Here is an 18,158-nt window from a genome sequence, read left to right as displayed (position 1 = left end):
GTGGTCTCCCTAGTTGATAATTATTTCCTCTTCTCCAGCAATGTAAGTCAACATAACCCAGATGCCATTCTGATTGGATCAAGGTACAGCACTATTGATCTTGGCTGTGCAATCAGAACTCTGGTTTTAGAAATTTGAAAGTGGATCTGAAAGCAGCTCTTCTGCCCCTTTCCTGTTTGCCCATTTCTATTCCCCTCTAACCTTGAAAGAACCTAATTAACCTGTTGATTCTTTTCCTAGCTAAAAAGAAGTAAGATAAAGAATTAAGTAGTTAAAGAATGACTAGTTCTCTACCCACAATGGCCTCCTTAGCAATCCTGCAGGCATATCACAAAGGCAAGATAACATCTGAAGAGAGAGTCAGCCTGCCTTCGCAGAATGGAGAACAATGCATAACCCAATCTCCTGCCTCTACGATTCACTGAGATTCTTCCTCCCCTTTTTTCCCCCATTAAGAACTGTCATGGCTGAGCAGAATCTTTGGAGTTGGTCTTGGGACATGAGTCTACCTTCTCCCCAGATTGCTGGCTTTTCTGATTAAAACACCTTTCCTTTCTGTTGACTTTTGCCTCTTGATTATTGGTTTTTGAGCAGCAAGCAGCCAAACCTGAGTTTGGTAACAGATCCAATAGGGAGGTTGAACTTCCTTTAGATCTCTGGACAAATAGCATTTAAGCTTGAGAGCTTAGCTTTCCATGTGTTGCAGAAAAGTAAGGGAAATGAGTCAGCAGAAAGCAAGAGAAACATAAGAAGCAATTACACAGAGAGGAGATGAGGTGAGAGACATACAGGAATTTTGGACTGCCTGTACATCAGTGTTTTATTCCCAAATCTTTGCTGAATTCCTACTCTTAAATTCTATAAGAAATCCCTGTAATATTTAAATTATTTTTTCTGCTTACATCAGCAGGAGTTGGTTTCTGTTAGTTTCAAACCAAATGGTCCTAACTAATATTCCTACATAACATTGTTATGTTTGCAGTCATCTGTACTAAGTCAGAGCCTTGGCTAGAGTAAGAAAGAAAATGAAGCAAAATACAGTGATAATAATAATAATGAAAAAAATTTATTGGACCATTATTTGTCAAGAAACAACAGTTGATACGCAGAAACTTGGTAGCAACTAATGTGTGAAGAACTAATATGTTTTGCAAAATGGTTGATGGTAACAGTGAAATAAATATTAAACAACTTTAAAGAGATTCTAAAACTTTAGAGAAATGAGAATCATCTGGTGAGTTTGATAAAATACAGATACCTGGGATCCATCCAGAGACTCTGATTTAGTAGAGCTGCTAACTATGCTGGGCTGTACAGGGCTATTATAGTTCTCACTGTGGAGATAGAGGCTGTGTAACAGCCATTTTCACTTACATATAGTCTTTATGTAGAATCTTTTTGAAATTTAGCTTTTATTTTTAATATGCTAAAAACTTGCTATACTTGCTATTTCATAGCAGGAAAATAAGGTGTCCTGGGGTGAGCTATGAAGAGAGTTCTAAAAAACAATAGCCAAACAAATGTTAAAAGATTTCCAGCTGTTTTCCTCTTACTTCACTTCAGGGCAAAATACTAGCTAATACTGCTTCTTTTAATGACCTCAGTCTGTGGACTCAAGGCAGCTATACCAGCTTTATGTAGATTTTTATACTTATTTGCAAGATTGCTTACCATATGGTATAAAATGAAGTTGTTGTGTTGAGTCCTCAGTAAAAATATTTATATTAACCTTAGTATTAGAAAAGAACTTGTATGGAAATGCTGTAGTCGTGCTCCAGATCTTCCCCGAATTGGAATTAATGTCAGCTGCATGATATGTTTCTCTTATTCTGAAAAATATATGTGAAAGAATACTTAGGACAAGATTTTAAGAAACTTCATGCAGGGCTTGCTATAGAAGATTTGAAATATGAAAATAACCAGCAGCTGATTTGTGGTATAGTGCTGTTAGCTAGGCTAGATTGGTAAAGATTACAATTAAACCAAAAGCAACTATAAAGCTCTGGTCTTTATGTTTTCCCTGGGGCACCTCATATGAAGCAATTAAGAATACATTGGCACTTATAAAACATGAAAATTCACTCTGAACAGTGATTGCTTGCTTCACTGACATTGCCTTTTGAAGCATGAACTCCTCCCCTTGGTTTTGGCTCATGCCTTTGTCAAGCCAGAAGTCACTCATTTATTATTTATTCATTTATTGATGAATACATTCTCTTGTTTGTGTCAAATTGGTAAATACCATTCTTGGCAGCCCATTTTCTTTAAATTTGGGGTTTTACACAAATATTTGGCTTTTACGTAAATAATTGAGCCCAGAAGTCATTTGTACATTCTGAACAATTACTTACTGTGTCAGGAAGTCAGAGAATTGGAAAATAGTTTATCCTTGGAGTCAGAAGGCTTGAGTTTGAATACTGACTCTTTTTTAACTTAACAAAAATTTTTTAACATCTTTATGGGCATATAATTACTTTACAATGGTGTGTTAGTTTCTGCTTTATAACAAAGTGAATCAGCTATACATATACATATATCCCCATATCTCCTCCTTTTATTCAGTAGTTTTATGGTCAGAGGCAAGTTATATGACCAGTTCCTTTGTTTGCACAAATGAGGATATTTATATCTACTTTAAAGGTTTATGAGAGAAAAGGCATATAAAAGACTTTTGTAGAATGTAAAGCAATATATCCATGTAATGTATCATAATTATCATTATATTATTACAGCTGAATCCCTGTAGAGCCATATTTTATGCCCACATGTAGAATTTAGCATAAAATTATTTGTAACTAGATATTTAAAATGCTTTTGATGATGAAGTCCTAGGTTTTTTTCTGTTTTTGTTAATTTTGCAGACCTCTAAACTTTGTAGTGCTCTTCCTGAATGAAAAATTATGCATTCTGTGTATGCATTCTATGTAATGTATCATATATGTTACATCCTTGGCATTTATTCTAACTATTTTTGCAGCATTAAAGTAGTGTAGGCCCATTGAAGTAGCTCTATCTCTATGCCCTTAAACTCTACCAAAACATCCCCTCCTTGAGGGACCTCACAAATGGAAAAGTGTGTATGCACCCAATGGGTCTGGCATGTATCAAAATCACCTTTTTTTCTGGGTTCCATCCCCAAAGTTTTTGATTCAGTAGATATGTGGAGGATCCCCCCACCCGCCCCCAATTTTTAGTGGTTTTCCAGATAAGCCAATACTACTGCTGCTCCAGAACTGCAGTTCAAGAACCACTGCTTAGGATAAAGGTATGGGCCACTCTTCTTTGTTATACCCTACAACAAAGGTTTGGACTCTAGTTCTGAATTGAGGAGCTTTATGATCTAGCATTCAACCATATGATAAGGTACTACTCAATGTATACATACATGATTTAACCTTCTACCATTTTGGAGAATTAAATTTAAAATGTAAATTCATGACTCATTCTTTCCTAAACCTTCGCTGAGCATCTACTGTGGGCCAAAAACTTTTTTCATGTGCTATGACATTTTATTGTATTTTTAATAAAAATATGGCATATTTCTTGAGAGATGTGCCTTAAAAGTATGTCACAGCAAGAAACCAAATCCCACAAATTAGAGAGCCTCTTTAAGGGTGTATGGCGGGAGTTAGGTAAGGTTATTTAAATGTTAGAAAAAAAACACTGATGAAATTGGGCATATAAATCCATTCTGTATGGCTTTCCAGAAATTTTGGAGACCCTCTTAAGAAAGTTGGCTTTCAAATTCAGTTCTGTCTTCTTTTGAATTAAGAGCTTTGGATAGCACCTAGCACATATTAGGTCCTCAAAAATATTTGCTGTTGAGTGAATAGTGTGTTGTGTACAAAATACTTATGCATATATAAATTTAATTATCTTTATATGAGTATTTGTCAACAAAAATTATAGAAAACCAAAAAAATGTGTAAATATAACCTTCTTTTTACTACTTTAAAGTTTATTATTGTTTGGTTGTCTTTTTTAGTACTCATGGTTACTTTGAAAGAAACCATTGGAAAAAAATTCCATTTAAGAATTTCAAAATGTACCATGAGCTACTGACAAACCATTACATAAAATATTTTCATGTCACTATTTCATTCACAAGATTTCATCAAAGAATATTACATTCTCTTGAAAAAAAAAGTGATGGGAGAGACTAATAATAAGTGTATTTTGATGGAGCTATACCAAGTATTACCTTGTGATATTGAGAGAGCTATTTCTTACACTTAGGTAGAAATTATCACATCTTAGATTTAAGGTGTCAAGTTCCTGGCAATGCTTGTCAGGTTGTTACAGTGGGTAGCTCATTACTGACAAAATCAATATTGATATCTGTAAAGATCCTAATTAGGAATCCAAAGTGCCATTTAAAATTTCTTCTGTGAACTGGAGCAAGAAATTAATTAAAGATTGAATATAGGTTCACGGATTTGAACTGCTTTGTTTTGTATTTTGTATGTGTGCCTTTCGGTTCTTCCAATATGGTGACAAGTTTTTTAACTTGACTTTGCTTTTTTGTTTGCTTGTTCTTCATTTGAATATTTGTCATGCATTGACTAGTTATTAGGCATTCAGATAGCCTTTTAAGGTAGTGATTAAATAAATGATTCAAATCTTTAATCCCAAATGATTCTTTAGCAGGCCGCTGCTATAGCTGATAAATAAGCTAATGTTTATTTATATGTATATTTATTATATTTTCAACAGCCAAAAAAGGATAAAAATCAAGATAACTAAAATGTAAGTGCATTAATTTTTCAAAATTTTCAGGTATCTTAGCAATAGAAGAGATGGCATTATATAAATTTTAATTGATAATGAGAGATTGGTCTTTAAAAAAGAGGCATGTACCTTTATAAGTTCTTTTTTTAGATTAGCAAAAAGGGAATCTGGGATCCCCTTGTGATCAAATTTGTTTTTCAGTGGACACCCATGCACTTGTTCAACATTCTGGCAGCCCATTCAGGGTAAGATTGAGTTATTGAGCAGAAGGTACTCTCATCATTCTAAATAGTATATCCCAGGTAAGAAGGATAAATCTATGCTAATTTGGGACAGAGCCAAATAAGTCAGTCACTTATGTGCCATTAAATGAGAAATTAATTCACTGCAAACTAAGCTATCAACAAACAGCAAGCACAAGACTGAAATTATAAAACATTCGTCTGTAGCCACATTTTCAGGGGAAAAATTTATTTGACTATAAACAACAAAAGCAATACCAGAAGTTGATTAATGAACTAATTTGTCATAAATTTATACTGTTAACTATGTTAAAAAATTATAGAGCTTTAACATTTTATATGCAAGATTAATCAGCTCAGTGATGTTAAAATAGACAACTTTATGCAGGTACAGAAATTTCTAAGTTTAATGGAATATCAACACTTACTTTTTTACTTTGTTGCAAAAGGAGGCCAGACTTCTATTACTGCCCTGAGGTACTTCAACCAGCTGAATGGAACAACCTGTCAGCTTAAAGTAAAAACTGTTAAATTAAAATAGTTCGGTGTGGAGAAAAGATTAATACAATTCTCAAATTTTTATTTTGTTTTAGAAAGCCATTATGTTTTTAATTTTATTTATTTATTTATTTATTTTACGATGTGCGGGCCTCTTACTGTTGTGGCCTCTTCCATTGCGGAGCACAGGCTCCGGACGCGCAGGCTCAGCGGCCATGGCTCACGGGCCCAGCCGCTCCGTGACATGTGGGATCTTCCCGAACCGGGGCATGAACCCATGGCCCCTGCATCGGCAGGCGGACTCTCAACCACTGAACCACCAGGGAAGCCCTTTAATTTTATTTTAAAAATATTTACTGAAGCAATACATATGGAAAAATACATAAATTTTAAATATATAATTTGATTTTTGAGGAATATATGCAACTGTGAATATTAATATCCAATCAAAAAATATAGAACATTTCTATCACTTTAGAAAGTTCCCCCATATCTCCTTCTGTCAATCTGAACATCTGTTTGGTAACTGTTAATTCAGATTTCTATCACCATAGATTAATGAATGTGCTCTTTTGTGTCTGGCTTCTTTCATTTAAATGATATATGTTTTAAAATTCATGTTGTCATATGTATCAATAGTTCATCTTTCTTAGTAACCTATTAGTAGTATTCTATTGCATGAATATTCCATAGTTTGTTTATCCGTCTTCATGTTGAAAAACAGTTGTGTTGTTTGTAGTTTTGGCGTATTGTAAAGAATACTTAATTTTCATATACAAGTGTGTTTTGGACATGTGCTTCACTTCTTGTGAATAAATCTATAAACGGCTCAGTTAAAGAAATAATTTTGCTTTATGTATTTTGCAGCCATTATTAGGTACATCTACATTTAAGTTTATTATGTCTTCCTGATTGACTTATTATTATGAAATGACCCTTTTCTTTCTCTAATAATACCCTGCGGGCTTCCCTGGTGGCGCAGTGGTTGAGAGTCCACCTGCACATGCAGGGGACACGGGTTCATGCCCCGGTCCTAAAAAAAAAAAAAAAAAAAAAATACCCTGCCTTAAGCTTCATTTTCTGATATTAATAACCACACACAGCTTTGTTTTGTTGGTTGAATGTTAAATATTTTTATTTTTTTAAACTTTCAACCTATCTGTACCTTTGTTTTTCAAATTTGACTCTTGTAAAAAATAAAGCCTTTCTTTTCTATCTAGTTTGTCAGTTTCTCCCTTTTATTTGGAATATATTTAGTATATTTATGGGTATTGTTAGATTTAAGACTGCCATGTTCATATGTGCTTCTAGTTGTTTCTTCTGTTTTATTTTGTTCTTCTATTTCTCCTTCCCTGATTTTTGCAATTTGATTTTTTAGCCCGTTTCATTTAATTTCTCTGTTGGATTTTTAGTTTTTCTTCTTTGTACTATATTTTTAGTGATTATACTAGCTTAGAACTTACAATATGCATCATAAATATTTCACAGTTTACTTAGAGTTGATATTGTGGCACTGCATTTAAAATGTAAGAATTTCCAATAGCAGATAACATTTACCATCCCTTCATCTTTTATTATCTTGTTGTCTTTTATCTTTTGTTTACATATACAACAACTCTGACAATGAAATCTTGTGTTTTTGCTTTAAACAGTCAGCTGTCTTTCAAAAAATTAAGTAGTTTTTCATATTTACTAACATATTTACCATTTTTGCTGCTGTTTTTTCCTTTCTATATTCCATCTGGTATCATTTTCTTTGCATCTGAAGACTGACTTCAGTACTTTTTGTGTGCATATGAGCTGACTGATTTCTCTCAGCATTTGTTTATATGATAATATATTTATTTAAAATTTTCAAGCATGTACTCAATGAGTTATAGAAGCATGGATTCTTTTCTTTTTTTATAAAGCTTTAAAAATGCTATTCCACTGTCATCTGGCTTCCATCGTTTCTGATGAGATAATGCTTTAATTCAGATTGTTGTTCCACTGCATGAAATTTTTTCCCCCTCTCTGCCACTTTTTATGATGATCTTTTCAACTTTGGTCTTCATATGTTTGAGTATAACATGTCTACATGTGGTTGTCTTTGCATTTATTCTGTTTGGGATTTATTGAATTTCTTAAATCTGTAATTTGATATTTTATACCAGAGTTGGAGAAAATTTCAGAGCATTATTTCTTCAAATGAATTTTTCTTTCTTTCCTTTCCTCTCCTGCTAGCATTCCAAAATTATCCATATATTAGGCTCCTTATCTCCTAAGTTTCTTAGTCCCTGCTCACTTTTATATAATTCTTTTATTTTCTCTTCTTCAGTTTGGGTAATTTCTATTCTTTTTCTTTTTTTCTCTCCTTTTTTTATAAATTTATTTATTTTATTTATATTTATTTTTGGCTGCATTGGGTCTTCATTGCTGCGTGCGGGCTTTCTCTAGTTGCGGCGAGCGGGGGCTACTCTTTGTTGCAGCGTGCGGGCTTCTCATCACGGTGGCTTCTCTTGTTGTGGAGCACAGGCTCTAGGCGCGCGGGCTTCAGTAGTTGTGGCGAATGGGCTCAGTAGTTGTGGCACATGGGTTTAGTTGTTCCGTGGCATGTGGGATCTTCCCAGACCAGGGCTTGAACCTGTGTACCCTGCATTGGCAGGTGGATTCTTAATCACTGCCCCACCAGGGAAGCCCTATTCTTTTTCTTTCAAGTACTCTTTTTCCCCTGTCATCTTATATCTGTTTTTAAGTACACCCAGTGACTTTTTAACTACTGATACTATATTTATATTACTAAATTTCCCATTAGTCTTTGTTTTTTCATAGTTTCTAATTTCCTTGAGATTCCTCATTTGTCTACTCATTATGTTCATCTTTACTTCATCTTCTTGAACATCCTTTAAATAATCTCCTTAAAGTCCCTATCTGTTAATTCCAACATCTGTTCTATCACAGAATCTCTATTCACTGGGCTATTTTCTTGATTATGGTTCAGAATTCCCTGTTCTTTACGCATCTGTGCATTTGTTATTAAATGTTGGATATTGTAGATGACACATTAGGAATTGTTTTTACAAAGTGTGCAATTTTTCTCTGGTAGGCAGGCGGTTAAGATTGTTTTGGTCTTGTCAGCCTCTATTTTATTTTTTGTGGGGCCACATGTAAGTTAATAGGTAGAGCATTTACTTTAGAGCACGATTTTTACTTGTAAGAGATAGCTTTGTGTGATCTCGAATGCCTAAAGTTCTCAGCTCAGTGTCTTCTCTCGCTGGGTCAGAACTTTGGCACCGCATAACTTCTACTTGTGTGTGGTGAACACAACCTCTTGGCCAACAATTTGCAGTAAATCTCACATAGACTCCTGACCCCCATGCATTGCATAGTTCCTCTGTGCTCTGCCCTACAGATTACAGCTTCCTTTGCAGCCCAGAACTGCAGTATCTGCCTCCTCAATTTAGTGATACTGCTGCTCAAATTGGGCTCCACTAGTCTGCCTAGCAGGAGGAAAGGGCCCCGAAGACACCAGGATGATCATAACAACACTTTGCTGTTTCCCTTCTCTTAAGGATTGATGTCTATACCGGCTGTTTGCTTCATATATTTTGTCTAATTTCATAGTTGTTTTCAGTGGTAAGGGAAAGTTTAGTACTTGTTACATTGTCATGATCAGAAGTAAATGTTCCTAAAATTCATGCACTTTTAATACAGATCATTTGAGGTATTACCTCTTCTGCAAGTGCCTCAGACACAATTAGTTGTTTCTTCTCTTATGAACTCATCCTCTCTATTATTTTACTGTGTTGGCATTATTAGTTTGCAGGTTAATTTAAGCAATATGCTATTGCTGAAATCAGGTATTATGCGTTTTCTTCTTTGCATTTGTTATGCCTAATCATATATCGTTTAAGAATATGATAAATAGTTGTTGAATAAATGAAAAGTCCTCTTGTATAGCCCTGTAAATTACAGCTGAAATAATGTTTCATCATTTTACTGTTTAATTCTGGTTTCACTTGTGTCTAGACTCCGTATGAGCAGAGAAATGTTCAAATATTATACAAGAACCTCTGTGGTTACTAAATGATTGGAAAACTACTAATGAAACCATCAGGATGAATTGCACAATGATTACTTAATTTCCTACTCTTGGAATGTTCCCAAAAGAAGTTGCCTGATAACAGTATAATTTAGTAGCCTCTGAGTAAAAAGACATTTTTCCTACAAATAATGATATGAAGTTTTAATTCATGGTAATATAACTCAAAATATAAATGTAATGAAATGTATGTATGTTTCTATGTGTGCATAACGACACAATAAGAATAGAAAATACTATCATTTAAACCTCCAACTATGATACTTTTATCTAATAAAATGTAAATACTATAACATTTTATTTAGTTTTGATGAAACCAGAACTTTAAAAATATTATAAAAATTTTCCCTTTCTTTAGAAAAAATCATTAATTCAGGAACACAGAATTTGTGAATAAGTTTTTTTTCCCCAAAAGTATTGATAATATTAATACATTCCCCTAATTAAGATTAGTTACTCTCACTGCCAAATTAACCCAGCACATTATTGAATGATTCTTTCAGATTCGTATTTTTAGGTTGACATATATGACACATACCTCTTTGTTCTTTGGCAATGTGCTTTCCCAGGTCCTGGGTAGAAAAGAACCTTTAAAGAGCATCAGAGATGGTTCCACAATGTTCATATTTCTACTGCTTTTATTTTCTTCTTTTGGCATCAAGTCAGTTGAGAAGGATGGATATATAGGAGGAATGCTATGTTCAAATCCTATATGGTAGTTATCCAGTTCACTCCGTGAATTAATTTCATCCACACTAGTGGATGATGGAGGTAAAATATTGACTCCGTAATCATCAGCACCATGGTATTTTCCTATGGGGTTTCCCCCAAAGCTTTCTTTCTTTATGTTTTGAGGATTTGGTAGCACGGAATGCCTAAAACCAATAACTCTTGTTTTATTAACTTGGTGACAGGAGAGTTCTGTGCTTTTAGAAGTGAATTCATTCAAGGATATTTGGTGTGCTTCATCTAATGAATGCCTTTTTGAGTCCCAGTGTGGTGCACTGGGCACAAAAATGGTGTTTTCTTCAATTTCTGTCTGATAGAATGGGATTGTATTACTGATGTCATCTACTACATGATCAAAACCCAGACCGGTGTGGCTAGGAAAAAGGGGTTGATTTACAGAGTGAAATTCTTGGTGCTTTTGCTGCTTTTCATGTGATTCACTGGGATTTAGATCTGTTTTCCAACAATATGCCATTCTTTATTTTATGTAACTGAGAGGGTTGACTCTGCTCCAAATATCTCCTAGATGATATTATAAAAGATGATAGGAATTTTCCTAGAAAAAGCATACAAGGAAACAAAAAACTTTAATTAGAAATAAAAGAGCTTGCAAGAAAGAAATATGTTGAGTAAATACAAATAATTGTTTTGAAGTTTCTCCTTAGCAAATGAAATAATTCCATGAGTAATATAAAACTCCATCAGGGCTCACAATATTAAAGTCCAAGGGGCAGTATTGACTTCAGAGACATTCATGAAACTCCTGTGATAGAAAAATAAGTCCACTTCAATTATGACAGGAGTTTCATGAATCAATCCAAAGACAATATTCCCCTTTGGACTCCTTTTCCTAGTGAAAATCCACTTGCCGACAGCAGCATTATCTCCCTCAGTATTCAGTCATCTATCAGCATGGTAGTATGCTAAAGTCTTTTTATTATCTTAAAAGTCTCTTCGTGATCAACAGTTATTCCATCCCTAGATACAGTCTTAACTTCTTTCTCCTCTCCATAACCAATCATCTTATAGGTTGGCTAGATCCGTTCGTCTCTTCCCCAAAACTTCTTTAAATAATTGCAAACTTCTTTCATCATTTCTCCAGAACAACTTTCATTAAGTTTACTAATGAGTAAATTCAACTAATGTGTATCAGTCTCTATTTTATCTCTCTGCAAAATTTGAGTCCGTTCATTCACTATCTTTCTTATTTTAAAATTTCTTGCTGTGTCCTACTTTGGCTCTCTGTGACACTGTACTCTCTGAGTTCTTTGTTAGCTCCTTCTCAAGACTCCTTTGTCTATTACTCATTTTCTACCTGACCCTTGTCAGAGCTTCTTTTCTTCTCAATTATTCTCTTCTTATAAGTTATTTCATATCTCCTGTGGTTTAAATTACCATCTATATGCCAATGACTCCAAACTAGATGATTCTTATTATTATCTGCTCAGTGTCTCCACTTTGAATTTTTTTTTTAACCTCTAAGACAAAGTCCAAAACCTAAATCAAAATTCACCCAAGAACATGCTCCTATCCTAGTGTCCTCTGTGAAAGAAAATAACCCAGCCATTCACTCAGTTGTTTAGCCCAGAAACGAGGGTTTTATCTTTGAATCTTCCCACACCTTTATTCTTCTACGTCCAATAAACCACAAGTTCCTGTAGGAAGTCCTTCTTCCTTTCTCTGTCTACCATTGCCACAATCCTCGTCTATAGTTTTCATCTTCTGACCTGCAATGTTGCATTGTCTCTGAAACTGCTTCTACATTTTCTGCAATTCATTCTTGTGTCCTGTAGTCCATATTTTAATATTACAGTGTTATATTTAAGAGACTGACCATGTATCTCTCCTGGATATAGCTTTTCAGTGGTTTCTCACTGCCTCAGATAACATGTATAGATGTTACATATGTAAGATTTCACTTTCCCATTAGATCATTAAGCCATGTTAGTCTTACTTGCTTATACTCAGTACCTAGTACTTTGCTTTACTCAGACTAGTTACTCATTTATATTTATTGATCAAGTGATTTAATAAATTAGAAAAATTATAATAGAATTATAACAAAATAAAATTGAAAAGTATTTTTCATTTTATGGAGTTAATAATTCACTTAAAAATTGTATGTATGTCTGTTAAAGACAAAAACATTTTAAAGGATAATTATGATAATTGTTACCTATCAAATATTATTTTCTATCAATGTGTTCTGCAATAGCAATTTATTTTCATTATATTGGCACCAAAAATTTACTTAAAACTCATGATCACCTGAGAAATAAGTGAATTAGATTTATTATACTTCACTCAGGAAATTGAACTGATAGGTTTGAGAAAGATTTTCAAGAAATGTAAATGAAGTGTGTATAGAAGGAAATATAGCAGAGAGAGGAACAGTCCGAAACACATTCTGTGAGACCACCATCACCCTGATACCAAAACCAGACAAAGATGTCAAAAAGAAGGAAACTACAAGTCAATATCACTGATGAACATAGATGTAAAAATTCTCAACAAACTATTAGCAAACAGAATCCAACAGCACATTAAAAGGATACTACACTGTGATCAAGTGGGATTTATCCCAGGAATGCAAGGATTCTTCAATATATGCAAATCAATCAATGTGATAAACCATATTAACAAACTGAAGGAGAAAAAGCATATGATCATCTCAGTAGATGCAGAAAAAGCTTTTGACAAAATTCAACACCCATTTATGATAAAAATCCTCCATAAAGTAGGCATAGAAGGAACTTATCTTAACATAATAAAGGCCATATATGACAAACACACAGCCAACATCATTCTCAGTGGTGAAAAACTGAAACCATTTCCTCTAAGATCAGGAACAAGACAAGGTTGCTCACTCTCACCATGATTATTTAACACAGTTTTGGAAGTTTTAGCCACAGCAATCAGAGAAGAAAAAAAAAGGAATCTAAATCGGAAAAGAAGAGGTAAAGCTGTCACTGTTTGCAGATTACATGATACTATACATAGAGAATCCTAAAGATGCTACCAGAAAACTACTAGAGCTAATCAATGAATTTGGTAAAGTAACAGGATACAAAATAAATGCACAGAAATCTCTTGCATTCCTATGCACTAATGATGAAAAATCTGAAAGAGAAATTAAGGAAACACTCCCACTTACCATTGTAACAAAGAGAATAAAATACCTAGGAATAAACCTACCTAAGGAGACAAAAGACCTGTATGCAGAAAACTACAAGACACTGATGAAAGAAATTAAAATTGATACAAACAGATGGAGAGATATACCATGTTCCTGGATTGGAAGAATTAACATTGTGAAAATGACTATACTGCCCAAAGCAATCTCCAGATTCAGTGCAATCCCTATTAAACTACCACTGGTATTTTTCACAGAACTAGAAAAAAGAATTTCACAATTTGTATGGAAACACAAAAGACACCGAATAGCCAAAGCAATCTGGAGAAGGAAAAACGGAGCTGGAGGAATCAGCCTCCTGGACTTCAGACTATACAAAAAGCTACAGTAATCAAGACAGTATGGTACTGGCACAAAAACAGAAATATAGATCAATGAAACAGGATTGAAAGCCCAGAGATAATCCCACGCACATATGGTCACCCTATTTTGATAAAGGAGGCAAGAATATACAATGGAGAAAAGATAGCCACTTCAGTAAGTGGTGCTGGGAAAACTGGACAGCTACATGTAAAAGAATGAAATTAGAATACTCCCTAACACCATACACAAAATACATTCAAAACGGATTAAAGACCTAAGTGTAAGGCCAGACACTATAAAACTCTTAGAGGAAAACGTAGGCAGAACACTCTATGACATAAATCACAGCAAGATCCTTTTTGACCCACCTCCTAGAGAAATGGAAATAAAAAAGAAAAATAATCAAATGGCACTTAATGAAACGTAAAAGCTTTTGCACAGCAAAGGAAATCATAAACAAGACAAAAAGACAACCCTCAGAATGGGAGAGAATATTTGCAAAGGAAGCAACTGACAAAGGATTAATCTCCAATATTACAAGCAGCTCAATATCAAAAAAACAAACAACCCAATCCCCAAATGGGCAGAAGATGTAAAGAGACATTTCTCCAAAGAAGATATACAGATTGCCATGGAACACATGAAAGGATGCTCAACATCACTAATCATTAGAGAAATGCAAATCAAAACTACAGTGAGGTATCACCTCACACCAGTCAGAATGGACATCATCAAAAAATCTACAAACGATAAATGCTGGAGTGGGTGTGGAGAAAAGGGAACCCTCTTGGATTGTTGGTGGGAATGTAAATTGGTACAGCCACTATGGAGAACAGTATGGAGGTTCCTTTAAAAGACTAAAAATAAAACTACCATATGACCCAGCAATCCCATTACTGGGCATATACCCTAAGAAAACCATAATTCAAAAAGAGGCATGTACCACAATATTCATTGCAGCTCTATTTACAGTAGCCAGGACATGGAAGCAACCTAAGTGTCCATCGACAGATGAATGGATAAAGAAGATGTAGCACATATATACAATGGAATATTACTCAGCCATAAAAAGAAATGAAATTGAGTTATTTGTGGTGAGGTTGATGGACCTAGAGTGTGTCATACAGAGTGAAGTAAGTCAGAAAGAGAGAAGCAAATACCGTATGCTAACATATATATATGGAATCTGAAAAAAAAAAAGTTCTGAAGGACCTAGGGGCAGGACAGAAATAAAGATGCAGACGAGAGAATGGACTTAAGGGGGAAGGGTAAGCTGGGACGAAGTGAGAGAGTGACAGACATATATACACTACCAAATGTAAAATAGATAGCTAGTGGGAAGCAGCCACGTAGCACAGGGAGATCAGCTCGGTGCTTTGTGACCACTTAGAGGGGTGGGATAGGGAGTGTGGGAGGGAGACGCAAGAAGGAGGAGATATGGGGATATATTTATATGTATAGCTGATTCACTTTGTTATAAAGCAGAATCGAACACTCCATTGTAAAGCAATTATACTCCATTAAAGATATTTTTTTTTAAAGTGTTAACTAGGAAATTAATGTATAAAATGTTACTCCAAACTATTCTAATACATGGGTCACATAGACACATTATCTAGCCATAATCCCTTTTTCAGGAATTGCCATTTTTCCCCCTCCACGTTAGTAGTGAAAGCTCTGCTTCTTTATAGCAAATTATTCTCTTTCATCTATCTCTGTCATGGAACTCAGAATTTGTCAGCAGGTGTGACTTTACTCTGACGACCGTAGTTAATATCCTGTTCCAGTCTTCCTTAGCCTAGCCTGCTCTTGCTTAGCTTAAATACAGTACATATGGCTATATTATATTGACTTTAAAAATTTTTTGTGGTTTCAAGAGAACTGAGTGTTTTTAAATTAGTTTTAAAATTGTCTAGAGCCATAAAGGAGGTCTTTAAATGAAGTATGAGTGGTCTAATGCTGAAATTAAAGATTCGCGTAAGCTATACCACCTTATTGTTATTAATAATAATGATACTTAACATTTTTTGAGCCCTTGCTCTGAGCTACTGCTTTATATACACGAACATGTTTACATGTATTAACATATCATCTCAACCTATGATATTATTACTGCCATTTAACAAATGAGGAAACTGAGGCATAGAAAGGTGAATCAAGTTACCCAAGGTTTGAGGGTTTGTGTTCACAGATTTGTTTTAAACAGGAATTAAAGACAGCATTTGGGTGATAACGCCATACTAATACGACATCTAGAACATGCCTGAATTTAGGTACTGAAACACAGCATTAACTCAACTCAAACTATCTTTGCTGAAAAGAGTTGAAAACTTTAAAATTTTTATTAATAATAATATTTTTCCATGCATTTCTTGCAGCACTGTTACTTGAAATAGGTTAGAGGCCTGTCTGAAAAAATCTCATTATAATGAATAAGAAATACTTATTCATATTGAAAATGTAATAAAACAATCCAGATTCATTTTTTAAATATTAAATTTTGTGATTTTAAGGGATTTCTAATAATTTTACGTCTCCTCTTTACCATCACAATCTAGAAGGTAGACTATTTCTTAGTTTATAAGCAAACAAAAATGTGATTTAGTGCTAGCTGGTAAATGTATGCACTCTGCATTATGAAGTAATGCATGAAATAGTAAAAGTCATATACCTTGACTTTGAGGCAGAGCTATACATACAACATGGTAGCAAATATGTCATAATTGAGAGGACATGGCTATTGGTTCCTGATTTAAATAAGACTCTGCAAAACTATAGAAAAAAATCTGTGTGGTAAGCAGAGTAATGCCCCCCTGCAAATATTCCCATATCTTAATCCTTGGAACCTGTGACTATGTTAGATTTAAGTGACAAAGAAGAATTGAGGTTGTAAATGGAATTAAGTTTCCTAGTCAACTTACCTTAAAATAGGAAATTATTTGAATAGGCTCAGTATAATCACAAGGATCCTTAAAACTAGAAAAGGAGGCAGAAGAGGTCAGAGAGATATTCGGGGAGGACTCAACCTGCTTTTACTGGCTTTGAAGATGCAAAAAGGGGCCATGAGCCAAGGAACGTGAGCAGCCTCTAGAAGCTAGAAAGGGCAAGGGAATGGATTTCCCCCTAGAAACATCGAGAAAGGAACACAGCCCTTGATTTTAGCACAATGAGACTTGTGTTGTATTTCTGGCCGACAGAATTATACGATAATAATTTGTGTTGTTTTAAGTAACTAAGTTTGTGATCATTTGTTACAGTGGCAATAAAAAATCAATACAACATGAAAACTGGAATCTGCTTCCTGAATGGACTGGAAAATCAGGGACTAGTAGAAGGATAGCAGACCACAGAAAAACACTCCTCCATTCTTTGTTGGTAAGTTCAGCTAAATTCGAACAGGGATGTTTAAAAGGTGTTAGTAATGACAACTTAGTATTCTGCAATAGCTTATAACTTTCTATTCAGTTCGGCTTTCAAAAGATCTGTTTTTATTGAGGGTTAATTGCTCAATTGTCTTCAAAGAAAAAGTAGAGACAAAATTTGGGTACCTATCAGAGAAAGGGCAGCCCCTGCCAGCTGCTTCCACTTTCTAATTCTACTAGGTTGCAAATATCATTCAAATAGCCCCAGTGTTCAGAATGGGAACAAAAAATGTTTATTTTACAAAAGAACAAAGAACTTTTCTGAAAATGTCTGTTCTTGATCCAAAAAGTCCTGGCTACATTACTGAATAAGTATATCTGCAGGGGCAAGATGAGAAGAGTGTGAAAGGAATAAATTATGAGATTGAAGAAAAATGATCTTTTTCTTCAGATAACAAGTTATAGGCATTGAAAACTGACCAGTTTTTACAATATATATTAATGTCATGGGAGATAAAGATCATGCCAACATAAGCCATGTCACAGTCTAATCAAACTAAACCGTCTGTATTTTGGTAAGGTGGAGGGTAAGTCCATATATCTATAGCAGCTAAGCGGGGTCCTGAGAAGACTCTGAGTTGGACACATGGCCTGAAATTCCCATCTCTCCATCTTCTGAGCCAATTTTATATATCATGCAGACACTCATATTTTAGACAGACATAAGTATGATCTCTTTCAGCTCAATTTGCTGAATGAATACAGAGGAGAGCACAACTATATAAATATATATATATAGTGTTTATATAATTTAATGAAATGTATATATAATTAATCTATATTATGTATAAAATTTACACTAGCTTACTTTTTCCATTTCTAATTTGGAAATGAGTGGTAAGGTAAACATATTATTTTCATGATCTCTAATTATTTTCACCTAGGTGCAAACAAGAGATGCTTGGGAAAAACATTAATTTCCAAGGAGTCTTTATCAGGTGCCTTTTTGTGTGAACAATTGA

The 18,158-nt window shown here is 34.4% G+C and overlaps 1 protein-coding gene across 2 annotated transcripts in view; it reads right to left on the bottom strand.

The window, feature by feature from the left end:
- PIK3C2G (phosphatidylinositol-4-phosphate 3-kinase catalytic subunit type 2 gamma) overlaps positions 1-10,753 on the bottom strand; it is a 335,075-nt gene extending 324,322 nt beyond the window's left edge. For both annotated transcript variants that reach the window (XM_024733232.1, XM_024733233.1), the window contains exons 1-3: positions 10,088-10,753; positions 5,399-5,481; positions 1,672-1,829 (exon numbers count right to left, since the gene is read on the bottom strand). In XM_024733232.1, the coding sequence (XP_024589000.1) occupies positions 1,672-1,829; positions 5,399-5,481; positions 10,088-10,753 (907 nt within the window). The remainder of the gene's footprint in view (positions 1-1,671; positions 1,830-5,398; positions 5,482-10,087) is intronic.
- Between the last annotated feature and the right edge of the window lie 7,405 nt (positions 10,754-18,158).

The sequence above is a fragment of the Neophocaena asiaeorientalis genome, unplaced genomic scaffold, assembly GCF_003031525.2.
Source record: "Neophocaena asiaeorientalis asiaeorientalis breed wild unplaced genomic scaffold, Neophocaena_asiaeorientalis_V1.1 scaffold150, whole genome shotgun sequence".
In the NCBI taxonomy this organism is placed as follows: Eukaryota; Metazoa; Chordata; class Mammalia; order Artiodactyla; family Phocoenidae; genus Neophocaena; species Neophocaena asiaeorientalis.
Note: the sequence above shows the minus strand (reverse complement) of the source record. Positions and strands in the feature narration are given on the sequence as shown.